General features: G+C 62.7%; 1 protein-coding gene across 5 annotated transcripts in view; it reads left to right on the top strand.

Annotated features, from left to right (window-relative positions):
* CAMSAP1 (calmodulin regulated spectrin associated protein 1) overlaps positions 1-13,791 on the top strand; it is a 59,600-nt gene that overhangs the window by 44,364 nt on the left and 1,445 nt on the right. For 3 of the 5 annotated variants that reach the window (XM_040464380.1, XM_040464379.1, XM_040464381.1), the window contains 10 exons: positions 1,083-1,260; positions 1,662-1,753; positions 2,689-2,773; positions 3,459-5,796; positions 6,744-6,880; positions 7,687-7,895; positions 7,979-8,081; positions 9,433-9,548; positions 9,948-10,066; positions 13,112-13,785. In XM_040464380.1, coding sequence (XP_040320314.1) covers positions 1,083-1,260; positions 1,662-1,753; positions 2,689-2,773; positions 3,459-5,796; positions 6,744-6,880; positions 7,687-7,895; positions 7,979-8,081; positions 9,433-9,548; positions 9,948-10,066; positions 13,112-13,414 — 3,680 coding nt within the window. In that variant the 3' untranslated portion in view covers positions 13,415-13,785. Of the gene's footprint in view, positions 1-1,082; positions 1,261-1,661; positions 1,754-2,688; positions 2,774-3,458; positions 5,797-6,743; positions 6,881-7,686; positions 7,896-7,978; positions 8,082-9,432; positions 9,549-9,947; positions 10,067-13,111; positions 13,786-13,791 lie in introns of those variants that run through there. The other 2 variants (XR_005787132.1, XR_005787131.1) reach the window with 2 other exon arrangements.

The following is a 13,791-nucleotide window of genomic DNA, read 5'->3' as shown; positions in this document are numbered from 1 at the left end:
CGCTGGAGGCGGAGATGGGCAAACTCGTGGCATTTGGCTGCAGGGTGTGGTGACGACGCGCGCTCTGGCCTGGAAGGGCTGCCCCCCGAAGGATGGTGGTGGTTTTTCAGACACAGCGGGAGGGAGGCTTGGAGGCAGCAGGGCAGGGAAAGGGGGCACGGCGGGGCTCACGGGTCACCGACCCACCCTGGCGCCTCTCTGCTGTAAGGCACGTCCCTGGCATCACGTGGGCGGCGTGGGCACCTGCTGGCCGCTTTGGGCTACAGGCGTGGCTGAGCCCTGCGGACGGGAAGGCGGACTCGAGGCGGGACGTGTGTCCGTCTGCTTCAGTGGGTCACCGGTCCTCCCACGGCGGGTCTGAGAGACTTGACGTGCCACCACGTGGGCATCTGGCTTCTCGGGGACCGGTCCCTCTGAGGGGCTCTGTGCCGGCCCCGGGGGAGCCTGCCTTTCGCCTCCCTGTGTAGGTGCAGCCCTGCCCCGGCCCCTTCGTGCGCGGGCGCACCGTGCCTGCGTGGCGGGGCTGACGACAGGCCGGCTGGCAGCAGCCTGCGGCATCTGTCCGCGTTCAGAGTTGCCCCACCTGTTAAGTGGGCCTGGGCTTCTCTTCTGTCAGCAGGCGTCGTGGGGCTGCAGGGGCCCATCGTCCGCCTCTGCGTGTCTCCCAGTGGGACCTGTAGTCCGCGTGGCGGTGCCTGTGGAGGGGCCCTTGGCTGCTCTGCACCCCCTTCGGAGCCCGTGTGCCACTCGGGCGGGGTGTCCCCCCAGGTCAAAGCGTGCCACGTCTAGAACCCTCCTCCCCATGAGAGCTGTGGGATGTGGTGGTTTGTGTTTTACTTGGGTGGGTGACCTGGGGTGCCCCTGACCGCCGGACCCCTGGTTCTGGGCTGAGGCTCTGTGTCCCTGCTAGTGGTCGCGGCCGCCGGCTGGTTCCCGCCCTGCCGGTGTTGCAGCTTTCACTTTGGGCAGTCGTCTTGTTTTGGGAGAAGTCTGCGGGATGTTTCATTTTTTAGGCGCTTCTTGCTAATGTTTTCGGTAACTGCGAATAACACGGACGTTTCTGTAAATTGCCATTTGTGCAGCTAAAACGGTGTCGCACCACAAGAGTAGTCGGCCTCCCGTTCCCATCTCCAATGCCACCAAGCGCAGCTTCCTGGGCAGCCCCGCGGCGGCGAGCCCGGCCGACTTGCAGCCCCCCGCTGCCCTGCCAGCCGAAGGCGGCCACAGGCACCGCCTGCACCCCGAGGAGCCCGAGCACCTGTGAGTCCCCGTCCGCTTCTCTTCTCCAGTTAGTTTGCACTCAGAATCGCAGTTCGTGTTCTTCAGGGGTGATGGGGAAAGTGGGGGGGGGGTTGGCCGTGGGAGGCCTCCCCCCGCTTGCCTTCTGCTTCCGGCAGCCCCAGGCAGGGGAGGGTCTGCACACGCCACTGTGTCCCCGAGTGGCACTTTTGGGATATTTATCCCGGGTTTGAAGTTCTTGGTACTCTTGGCTAATTTTTATAATAATTAACTTTTCCCAAAGAACCTGTGATTTTCTCGTATGTTGCCGTGATTCATGATTCTGTCTGTGGTTTGTTCTCTGTGGTTTATTACATGCATTTGCCATTGAACTTGAAGACTGATACACTGGTGATTCTCTTTTCCTGTTCTTTCCCATTCAGGGGGAAAGGCGCCTCTGCCTTTAGCCCATCACACCCTTTACTGCCTCTGAGACAGAGACAGCAGAAGACCGCGCAGGGGGAGGGCCTTCCTGGTAAGAGCACACGTCCCCTGCACCTGCCTTGGTCTTTTGTCCTTCCTCCTGCAGCCTATGCATTAGGTGATGGTCCTCGGGGGGATATTCCTACTCTGATTTGGTCATTCTAGTCTGGAAAATTTTAATTTGTGTGGATGTTTCCTAGAATGTGTAGTCTTTGTGGTGAAAGTATCGTTTTTTTTTTAAATTTTTTTTTTTTCAACGTTTTTTATTTTATTTTTGGGACAGAGAGAGACAGAGCATGAACGGGGGAGGGGCAGAGAGAGAGGGAGACACAGAATCAGAAACAGGCTCCAGGCTCCGAGCCATCAGCCCAGAGCCCGACGCGGGGCTCGAACTCACGGACCGCGAGATCGTGACCTGGCTGAAGTCGGACGCTCAACCGACTGCGCCACCCAGGCGCCCCTCGTTTTTTTTTTAAACACTTATTTATTTTTGAGAGACGGAGCACGACGGGGGGAGGGGCAGAGAGAGGGAGGTACACAGAATCCAAGGCAGGCTCCAGGCTCTGAGCTGTCAGCACAGAGCCCAACACGGGGCTCGAACCCGCGAGCCGGGAGATCATGACCTGAGCTGAAGTCAGCTGCCCAACCACTGAGCCACCCAGGCACCCCTGGTGAAAGTATCATTAATTACGTGAAGCATACAGAAAATTGTTCTGTCGTACCTAATAAGCAAGGACTTGCACGTACGGACGTTTAGTTAGAGGTCCGATGGTCTCATGTCATGATTTGGACTAAATACTAAGTCATGTGTTACTTACTGAAACTCTTGAAGGCTGTGCTGTGGTTGTCATTGGTTTTCTTGGGCAGTTCTGGCATACTGAATTATGGTGCGTTTCCTTGAGAAATTTCCGTATTAGGTTGCAAGAATCTGAGATGCTACGAAGTCAGCTGCTTAATACCGAACGCCCTGCTTCCTCCTCCCTGCAGATCAGCGACACCGGTCCAACTCTTTAACCCGAGTGGATGGCCAGCCACGAGGTGCAGCAGTAGCATGGCCAGAAAAACAGAACAGGTGAACTCTGTGTTTCAAGGAAGTTTCTGCGTGAAACGTTCATCAGGTTAACCTTGCCCTTCTCCGGAGGGGGTCCAGGGGCCACCGGGCTCGCCGAGACCCACCCAGGGAGTCCGTGGCTCAGAACCGTTTCCTCACAGTGCTGGGGTGTCCTCTCCTCGGTTTTTCTCATTCTTGTGACAGATCGAATCCCAAGGCAGACGGCAGAGAGGATGACGAGAGTGTTTCACTCCACATAAGCTTTTTCAGTTTAGAAAATACGGTCGGTCATACCTCACGGGATGGCTTTCTTGCCATAATTTTTTTTGTTTTTGAAATGTTTCAGCTCTAACGTCAGCACTGTAAACGTTGGTATCGATATATAATACTAGCTTCTGTGCTGCCGGAGCGAGCACTCAATGAGCGTGTGATGAAGACTCTTTGAGGGCCTCGGCAGCTTTTAAGGGCACAGAGAGGTCCCGGGACCTGTTCACGCGCAAACCAAGTGTTCCCCTAAGTGTTTGGGAACTGCCGCACTTGAGCTGGTCTCTGTTGTCCTCTGCTCCGGGGAAGGGTTTGCTTAGATCCCCTAGACGTAAGGCCGGTGCTCTCTTTTCGTAACTAGTGCCTTGTCTCTCCGTGTGTTTGAGTCCCCTTCTCGAATAGACGGTGGCGTGTCCAACAGGCTTCTCTCCCCACGTTGCAGGCCTGTGTCTCAGCCAGCGCCCTTTGCTCTCCATCACGCTGCCAGCTGTGACCTGGACCCCGGCTCCGGTGACAGCGTCAGCCTGGCCCGCTCCATCAGCAAGGATAGCCTGGCGTCCGGTGTCATTAACCTGACTCCGCAGAACCAGCCCCAGCCCGCAGCGCTGAAGACCGATGGCAAAAGCCTCCTGAACGACGTCCACATCGAGGATGAAGAGCTCGTGGCCGTCATCAGAACGGACGTGGCTCCCCATGGCGGTGACTGGGGCCTGCCCGCAAGTGCCAGGTCTCCCCAGAGATTGGCAGACACCCTAGAAAGGAAGCCTGAGACTTTCTTCCTGGAGCCGTTGATGCCGGCCGTGCTTAGGCCGGCCAAGGAGAAGCAGGCGATCGCCAAGGAGGACGAGTGTGGAGAGGGGCGGCCACGGAGCTTCGCCTCTAAGAGACCCAGCGAGGGCCACCAGCCCCTGGTGCGCAAGAGGGCGCCCAGCAGTCACGGCGGCCGTGACCCGACCAGGACTTTCACCCCGATCTCCTGTCCGGAACCTCCAGCGGGCGTGGACCCTGTGCCTGCTGAGACGGGGCCGCAGGCGGTGAGTGATTTCGATCCGTCACCCCGGGGACAGTCTGCCGACGGCTTCTTTCTCCACGTGGCCAGGGCCGCCGACGACGCGGAGGGCAGGTTCTGCGTCAGCTGTGCCAGGAGCCCCGGCGCCCACGACCCCGAGCCGTGGGCCATGCTGAGGCAGGACTCGGACTCTGACGTCGCAGACCTGGAGGAAGCCGAGCAGGACTTGGTCGGCGAGGACCACCCCGTGGTGATGGCCGGGTACGTCGGCGAGGAGGAGTCGGCGAAGCTGCAGGAGGACATGAAGGTGAGGGAGCACGAGGACAAGGACGACGCCAGCGGCCGCTCGAGCCCCTGTCTGAGCGCCGTGTCCCAGGTCAGCGGCGTCTCCGCGGCCAGCGGCAGCGTGAAGATGACGAGCTTCGCGGAGCGGAAGCTCCAGAGGCTCAACAGCTGCGAGACCAGGTCCAGCACCAGCAGCTCCCAGAAGACCACGCCGGACGCCTCGGAGAGCTGCCCGGCCCCGCTGACCACGTGGAAGCAGCGCAGGGAGCAGAGCCCGGGCGGGCAGAGCGCGGACCACGCCAGCCTCCTGGCATCCGAGCTGGTGCAGCTGCACATGCAGCTGGAGGAGAAGCGCAGGGCCATCGAGGCGCAGAAGAGGGAGGTGGAGGCCCTGTCCGCGCGGCAGCGGCTGAAGCTGGGGAAGGCCGCCTTCCTGCACGTGGTCAAGAAGGGGAAGGCGGACGGCGCCGCCCCGCCGCGCCAGCCCGGACGCCCGGCGGGCGAGCGTGCGCGGCACGACGGGGAGGACTTCGACGGGGCCTCCGGGACGGAGGAGCTGGCCGCGAAGGAGGAGGGGAGGGAAGGCGCCCTGCAGTCTCCGGACGCGGACGCCGAGAGCCCGGTCTTCCTGCAGCATAAAGCGGCGGCCCCGGCCGCGCCTCACGGGCTGGAGAAGAGCGGGGCGCTGTCCGCCGCGCTGCTGGAGGACGCCGGCCAGGCGGTGGACGCGAGCGAGTGCGACCTGTCCATCGAGAAGCTGAACGAGACCATCAGCACGCTGCAGCAGGCCATCCTGAGGATCTCGCAGCAGCAGGAGCAGCTGCTCATGAAGCCGCCCGCGGCCCCGGCCCCGGGCCCCAAGCACGGCGGCCCAGACCAGCAGGTGCGCGCGGCCATCCACTTTGTGGAGCCGCTCTCCCCGCCCGGGACGGCCGCTCACCGCAAACCTCCTCGTCTCGGCCAGGCTCGGAATTCCCGCTCCGGGAGGCCGGCCGAGCTGAAAGTCCCCAAGGACCGGCAGGCTTCCTCCCGCAGCAAGACCCCGACGCCCAGCGTGGAGAGCCTCCCGCACCTGCGGCCCTGCCCGCCCCGCACCCCCTCCGACCCGGGCTGGGACGGTGTTGCAGAGCCTGGCGGTGACCCTCCCGAGAAGTACTTCTTTGACAGCTACCGGCTCCACGACGAGAACAACCAGCGGACTCTTGTCTTGTCTTCTTCCAAAGACGCAAATATTCTGGCCGAACAGATGAGCCTCAAAGAAGTTCTGGAAAGCGGCGAGAAGGAGGTGGGGCTCAGCTGCCCTTCGGTCTCAGGGAAGGAGAACGTCCCTGTGGATGAGGCCCCCAGAGGCAAGGCCAGTCTCATCGAGGTGGACCTCTCGGACCTGAAGGCCCCTGACGAGGATGGGGAGACAGAGGGCCCTCAGAGCGCCATGGACCTCGCCAGTGAAGGCGACCAGAAGCCGGGGGTCGGCTTCTTCTTCAAGGTAAACTGCTCCCGGCATCTTCTCAGCTGGCGGGTCAGGACCTTACGCTCAGAGCGGGGCCGGCGGACCTCCCCCACCGCCCCCCGAAGGGCCAGGGAGGGATCCGAGCCCCCCACCCCATGTCGCAAGGACCCGACTCTGTTGGAAGCACGTGGGGCAGGGCCTGTAGGTGCGATCGGGGCCGCGTGCTGGCGAGGCTGCTGCCCTGGGCCCGACTCGGGGATCCCGTGTGACCTGCACGTGTCAGAGCCACGGCGGGCGGAGGCACGTTCCCCCGGGGGCTTTGTTTCTGTCTCTGCCTTTCTCATAATGTTTCCTTAGGTGGAGGAGAGAGACAGACGGTGGGGAGTCCTTTCTCTTTTCATGGTCTTTCTCCCACAGGGCACAGGATTTCTCTTTTCCCAAAAGCAAGAAGCAGGGTTTGGTTTTTAATGCTTTCAAACTGTAAATGAACGGATATCGATCTGGGTGTCAGCTCACTGTGTGGAAACCCGGGGCACAGCCGTGCGGCTAAACTGGCTTCAGTAGGAGACATTGAGGAAGGTGGCCGGTTGGGGCTGTTTCTTTTTTTTGTTTTGTTTTTAAATGTTTGTTTATTTTTGAGAGAGAGAGAGAGAGAGAGAGAGAGAGAGAGACACTGCGCGAGCGGGGGAGGGGCAGAGAGAGGGGGAGACACAGAATCTGAAGCAGGTTCCAGGCTCCCAGCTGTCAGCCCAGAGCCTGGTGTAGGACTCGAACGCACAGACCTGGAGATTGTGACCTGAGCCCCCTAGGCGCTCCAGGTTGGGGCTGTTTCTGGGACTGGTTTCCGTTTGTATCTTAGCGTCTGTAAACCCCCGCTAATTCATCAGGGAGAACGGTGGACACGCGTGTTCTCCGTGCACACGTGCATGCGGGCGCCTGGAGGGCCGTGTCCCTCGGTGTGATGCGCGCTGTCTGCTCCGTAGGATGAGCAGAAGGCGGAGGACGAGCTCGCCAAGAAGCGGGCGGCCTTCCTCCTGAAGCAGCAGCGTAAGGCCGAGGAGGCGAAGGTGCGGAAGCAGCAGCTGGAGGCGGAGGTGGAGCTCAAGAGAGACGAGGCCCGGTAAGCTGGCGCCCGCCCCTTCCCCGCCCTGCCCCTGCCCTCTGCCCTGTCAGCCCGCCTTCCTTGCTACCACGCCCCAGCCTCCCCCGCCCAGCCCCAAGGCCAAGCTCTGGCTGAGGCACTTCTGGGACTCATCCCTCTCATTCAGCACAACATCCCTGAGCTGTCAGTGCTCACCCTGGGGTCGCGTGGCTCCGCAGGGGTGCCGGGTGTCCACTGGGGGAGGTGCGTGCAGGTGTGGGGGCGTGGGGTGCAGGGGCGTGGAGTGTCAGATGTGGGCGTGTGGGGCACAGACTGTTCGATGCAGGGGTGTGGGATGCGGAGGCACAGGGTGAAGGACATGGGGGTGTGGGTCGCAGGGGTACAGGGCACAGGGTCGTGGGGTGCGGGGGGCACGGAGAATCGGATGCAGGGGTGCAGGGGCACAGAGTGTTGGATGCAGGGGTAAGGGTTGCGGAGGCACAAAGTGTGGGATGTGGGGGTGCGGGTCGCAGGGGTGCAGGGCACAGGGATCTGGGGTGTGGGAGGCACAGAGTGTAGGATTCAGGGGTGCAGGGGCACGGAGTGTGGGGTGTGGGGACGCGGAGTGTCAGATGCGGGGGTGTGGGGGCACGGGGTGTCGGATGCGGGGACATGGGGCAGGGCAAGGGGGCGAGGGGGGCAGGGGCATGGGGTGTCGGATGCAGGGAGGGGGGGGGCGGGGGCGCGGAGAGTTGGATGCGGGGGGGGGGGGGCACGGGGTGTCCGAGACGGACACCCGGCGTGGTGGCCGCCGCCCACGCCTGAGGGGAGCGTGTGTCCCGAAGGCGCAAAGCCGAGGAAGAGCGCATCCGGAAGGAGGAGGAGAAGGCGCGGCGGGAGCTCATCAAGCAGGAGTATTTGCGCAGGAAGCAGCAGCAGATCTTGGAGGAGCAGGGGCTGGGGAAGCCGAAGGCCAAGTCCCGGAAGTCGCGGCCCAAGTCCGTCCACCGGGAGGAGTCGTGCAGTGACTCGGGGACCAAGTGCTCCTCCACCCGTAAGCAGGCGGGGCGGGCAGGGCGGCTGCGGCGGGCAGGGCGGCCCCCGGCGGGCCTCGCAGCAGCTCCCTTGTCTCGCCAGCTGATCACCTGAGCCGCGCCCAGTCGGGCTCCAGCCTGTCCCTGGCCTCCGCGGCCACCACCGAGCCCGAGAGCGTGCACTCGGGGGGCACGCCTTCCCAGCGGTAAGGGGGAGCGGGGCGCGGGGCGGCGGGTTGCGTGCGGTGGTTCTGGGGCGATCTCTCCGCGGCCGGCTGCTGCCGCCGAGCTGGAGCCCTTTTGCTCTGTAGCCTTGACTTTAGCCGAGTGTCTTTCCCCGTGAACGAGGATGTGTCCCCAGATACCCACAGTTCCTGGATTGCGCTTCCCTGGGGCCCACAGCCCCTGTCGGTGGTCACCAGCTGTCCCATGGCGTCCTTGAGGGTGAGGACCCTGCTGGGACCGCTCGTCACGTGAATCCTGTGCCTCCTTAGGCCAGACCGGCCTCTGCCCTCCTCTCCCTCCCTTGACCTTGATGCTTCTGACAGTCCAGGCCGGCTGTCTCGGGCCGCCCCCAGCGAGGGTTCCCCCCCGACGAGCTTCAGGCTGTGCGTTTTTGGCGAGCGTGTGTTGCTTGGCACGGCCTGTCAGGCGTGTCCTTACTGGGCCGTTCCAGCAGCGGGGGCAGGGGTCCTGCTGGCCCCGGGAAACTCCTTTGTGCTTAAGAAGGGATCTGGGAGAAGATGCTGGCGACGGTCGATCCCACCGTTTGCTCAGGGGCGTCAGTAACCACTGCCGTTGCCTCGTCCCTCTGTCTGCGTGTGTTGTTGTCTCCTCTTGTCCTCCCCGTGAGCGTCCTCTCCTGGCTGTGGCCACCTTGTTCTTGCTCGTCATATGTCTGGTAGCTTCCTGTCACCCGGGCCTCGGGGGGGGGGGGGGGCACATCTCGGGGACTCCAGATCCCAGTCGGGGTTTTGTTCTAACGGTCGGTCGCCGGGGCCGGCTTTAGATTTGAGCCCCTGCTCCTCTGCGAGCAGCTCACGCAGCCTCGGTGCCACCGGCTTCCGCTGTGCTGGGTGGACACTGCCCTGGGGGACGCAGCTCAGGGATCAGAGTTGTTGAGACCCGGGGTTTTGCACTGAGCCCTCGGTGTTCCCTCCCTCCTCCCTGTCCGAGGCCTCGTCCCTCGAGTGTCGGCAGCACCGGTGTCCCAGACTTTGTCCTCCAGCTTCCCGAGCCAGCGGGACCCGGTGCGGCTGCCGGGGTGGAGCCTTTGGGCGGACCTCTGGTGGAGGCCGATGTCCCTCTAGCGGGTCTGTTCTTGTCACTGTCTCACACCTGAGGTGTCGGGCTTTTGTATTTCGCCCAGGCTTACCGTTGTGATCCCCAGGGCGGAGCGGACCGACAGGCACCTCCCCGCTCCCGCGTTGCCGGAAGTCTCCACCTCGGATTTCCCTGCCCCGATGGTGGGGGGGCTGGGTTCCACCAGCCAGTGTGGATGGGGGCGCCAGGGGGTGCCTGTGACCCTCCCTGTCCCATCGCCCTTTCCTTCGGCAGAGTTGAGTCCCTGGAAGCCTTGCCCACGCTGAGCCGTAACCCCAGCAGGAGCACAGACAGAGACTGGGAAACCGCGTCCGCTGCGTCCTCTCTCGCCTCCGTGGCCGAGTACACAGGTAACGGCCTCGCCCCCCGTGGAGAGCACGGGCACCTCCTTGCCCGGGTGGGGCGGGCCGTGCTGGGCCCCGGCCACCCCAATGGCGGGTGACGCGCCTTTCTGTCCCCGCGGCCTCGCGACGAGTGTTGTGTCCTGGGGAGCCTCAGAATTTAAAACCTACTGTTTCCTTTTTCTTTTTTTTTTTGGATCAAAGAGAAAGTAGAAAGGGACAGACTAACAGCCACCTTAATCTTTTTCTTAGTTTGTCGTTGAGAATTCTTCCGAACAGACTTGGGGTGGCTGGACCTTGCTGACGGAGGCTGGCTGCCGCTTGGCTCTGGGAGACCGTCGGTTCTGGTGCATGTGCGCCTGGAGCGCATCTTCGGGGATTAACGTCGTGGTCTTGCCTGTTTGACAGGTCCCAAGCTGTTCAAGGAGCCCAGTAGCAAATCAAACAAGCCGATTATTCACAACGCCATCTCTCACTGCTGTCTGGCTGGGAAAGTGAACGAGCCTCACAAGAATTCCATATTAGAGGCGAGTGTCAAACGTCAGCACTAAGGTTTTTGAATTTTTTATTGAAATTCAGTTGGCACACAGCGTTACCAACTGCTGAGTCTTTGTGTAGAACTAAGGGTATTTGTAAGTTAAGGGTTCTTCCTAAAACGGCACTTATTCGTGCTGAGGGCGGTTGCTTGCTGTGGCTCTGAGCCGCCCTGCTGCTGAGTCCCCCGGGCCCCGGTGCTGGGGCGTGGGAGAGCGCGCCGTCGCACGGGAGCCATCTGCACGGCCTCTGTGGCGCGGGGGCAGGGGCGGCGCGGGGGCAGGGGCGGCGCGAGGAAGAGCAGGCTTCGGATGAGCCGCGCCGGAGGGCCTTGCGCTCGGGACAGAGCCGGAGGCTCAGGCAGGGCCGTGCGGCGGGGAGCCGGGGGGAGAGCTGGTGGACGTTGTGCACCGGTGGGGGACAGCATGATTGTAGGTAGCGGGGGGAGCGGAGCTCGTGCACGCTGATGGCCTTGGCTACGGTGGTGGCGGATGGCGGATGGAGCCAGGAGGAGGCGGCAGGGGTGTCCTCAGGGTGGAGGGGCGTCCGGCGGCAGGAGCAGCTCAGTGTCCGCTCAGGTCACCGCACGGGTGGAAGTTTGGTGGTGAGAGTTGCGCTGACCGCCACCTTCCTACGGGCAACACTCGTCACATCTGCCGCGAGAACGCTGCTGGGCCTTGGGTTTTGTATTTTATTTTGAGAGAGAGAGCAAGGGAGAGCTCGAGCAGGGGGAGGGGCAGAGGGAGAGAGAGAGAGACCCAGGCAGGCTCTATGCTCGCAGCCCGCCTCAGGGCTCGATCTCATGACCCTGGGATCGCAACCTGAGCCAAAATCGCGTTGGACACTCAACCACCCGGGGGCCATGGGCCTTGGTTGTTTTAATGGTGAGATGGGGTGGTCTCAGCAAGAACGATGCGGAAGGCATTTGGAAGTAGAGAGTCAAGGTTAGGACTTATGTGCCCTTAGCCTGACTAGTGTTCAGTGTGGAGTGAGCCACGCCCTCTGCACCGTGTGGGGCTGGGCATGCCTTTCCTTTGATGTCTCATGCTGGTCCAGGTGCTGAGGGTCCATCCGGGAGCAAACTTACAGGTCCCGGCTGTGTGGCTGGCATTCTAGGGTATGAGGCGGCCCTTGATGGAGGAGTCTCGGCTTCTTCCATAAGAGGCCAGACAGGAAATGGTTCCTGCTCTGCGGGGCTCAGCACGATGTCATAAGTGTGAATCCCACCACAGACTGTGTGTGGACGGACGGGCGTGGCTCTGTCCCCATAAAGTCGTTTGCAGCGGCAGGTGGTGGCCACGCGTGGCCCGTGCTGTAGGTGAGGAGGTGATGAGCCTGGGGGGCCGGGCAGCGGGTTAGGGGAAGGATGCTGCAGGCAGGTGGGAGCGAGCCGCTGGGCCGGAGGAGCTCAGGGGAGGGCAGAGGGCACCAGGAAGCTCCCACGGGGCGTCTGTGGGCAGAGGACCCTGGACAACCTGCCTTCCGAACGCCACGTTGGCTGCGGGCCAACCACGGACGTGAGGGGAGCAAGGGTGGGAGTGGGGACTCGAAAGGGCGGTGATGGGACTGGCTGCCTCCAGGGGCCGTGTCTGGAGGTGCATCCAGCGGCGTGTGTGTTTCCACACGATTTTTGTTGAGTTGGAGTCTCTTTTCCCCGGTTAGTCTTTTAAAATACGTATAGTGTGTTATTCTGAGTTAACGACAAGCCTGTGTACTGTGATGAAACCAATGTGTGTTTCTGAAAAATAAGTGTCTCTAAAGCAAAAAATGATTAGGAAGAACAATGGCACCGTTTCACGGTTTTACAAATCCTTCAAGTTCCTGGGTCCTTGTCTGCTTCTGCAGGCAGCGTGTTCCGGGGACACCGTGACGTTGCCTCTGGAAAGGCCCGCTGCACGCTGGGGGGGGGGGGGGGCCCAAGGCGGAACCCAGTAGCTGCTGTTGGAGGGCGGTGACCTCGGAACCCCCTGGTCGGGTCTCGGGAGCCCCGGGACTGGGGCTTGGGAAGCGAGAGGGCACAGCGTCGAAATAGGTCTTTCCAGGCATGAGGAGGATCTGTTCACAAACGTGAGCGACACAGGACGCTTAGTTCAGAGCACCGCGGGCCAGACGCTGTCACGAGGACCCGCAGTGCCGCTTTCGTCCGGTTCCTCCTCCTGGCGGCGTCACTGAGGTGTCCCTCGCACACCACACACACACACCCCGTCCGCAGGCTCCGTGGGTTCCCGTCCGTGGGCGGAGCGGTGGCCCCGGCACCGCGCTGTGGGAGCGCAGAGAGAACCTGTCCCGCTTGGCCGCTACCCGGGCCGGCCCCGCTCCCACCGGCCTGCCCTCCGCCGCTGGACGCACGTCTCCTGGTCGTTTCGCGGGAGGGAACCCCTCGCCGGGCGGCCTTTTGGGGCCTTTCTCCCAGAGCGTTGTGGTTCTGCCCCTCCGTGTCAGGGTGCGGGTGAGGGCTCCCCTCCTCCTGTGGCTCTCGGCCCCGGGGCGTGTAGCCGTGCCAGTAACAGGCCATTCGGACGTCCGCGCCTTCCTGACGGTTCTGACGGTGCTGTTGTGCGAGGCGTGCAGCCGTGCCGGCGGGCGTGCGTGTGCGCGTGCGGGTGCGCCGGTGTGGGTGCTTCGGCGTCCCGGGCGCGCACCTCAGACCGGGAATGCCGTGGCCCGCTGTGACCGCGGCGTTGGGAGCAGCCACCCACGTGAGTTCCGGTCCCCGGTGGGCAGCGGGAGGTCCCAGATTCACACCCGCAGTGGCACCTGCGGCCCCCCCGGGGGCATCCTTGGCGTCCCGCATGGTTTTGATTTGCGTTTCTCGGGTGGCTCTTACCGTGTGTGGCTCTTCACTCCGTTGTAAAAGCATTTTTTCTCGCGTAGCCCGACCTGAGTCTCCGTGGCCTGTGACGCCTGCCGCGCCGGCTGTCGGGGCGGGAGGGCTGGGGCCGGGCGTCGGCAGGGCACCCGCGGGGGCGCTGTGGCGGCCGTGACTGTTGGGCGTGGCCCTCAAGTCCCTGTCTCTTTTCCTCTACTCCCCACCGCAGGAGCTGGAGAAGTGTGACGCCAACCACTACATCATACTGTTCCGGGACGCGGGCTGCCAGTTCCGAGCACTTTATTGCTACTACCCCGACACCGAAGAAATCTGCAAGCTAGCCGGCACGGGGCCAAAGAGCATCGCCAAGAAGATGGTTGACAAACTGTATAAGTACAGCTCAGACCGGAAACAGTTTAACCTGATCCCGGCCAAAACCATGTCCGTCAGCGTGGACGCCCTCACTATTCACAACCACCTGTGGCAGCCCAAGCGGCCCGCGGTGCCAAAGAAGACCCAGACTCGTAAATGACACCGGCGCCGGCGGGGCGGCCTGCGGGATGCGTGGACGGGATCGATATTTATTATTTTCGTTCGTTTGGTACGAAGCGTGCGGAGTCGCAGACCTTTTTCAGAGAGGCTTCGGTTGACAAAAGAAAAGCCTCCCCGGCGGCGTCCCCCACACGCACCGGGTGCCAGGTGGGGCGAGGAGGGGGAGGAGGCGCCGTGTCGTGTGGCTCGCGGCCACCGCCGGCCATGCGGGGCCGGACGTGGGGCGCGCGTGTCGCGAGGTCTCCGGGCAGTGGATCCCTTTACTTGAAGTTCTCCTCGGTGTGAATGGAAAGCGGTCTTCTCTTTCTCACCTCCTACCCCGACCCCTTTTGCACGTGACCCGACCCCCCCCCCCCC

Source organism: Herpailurus yagouaroundi, unplaced genomic scaffold, assembly GCF_014898765.1.
Source record: "Herpailurus yagouaroundi ecotype Mexico unplaced genomic scaffold, PumYag 440, whole genome shotgun sequence".
In the NCBI taxonomy this organism is placed as follows: domain Eukaryota; kingdom Metazoa; phylum Chordata; class Mammalia; order Carnivora; family Felidae; genus Herpailurus; species Herpailurus yagouaroundi.
This window is presented reverse-complemented; position numbering and strand designations above follow the sequence as displayed.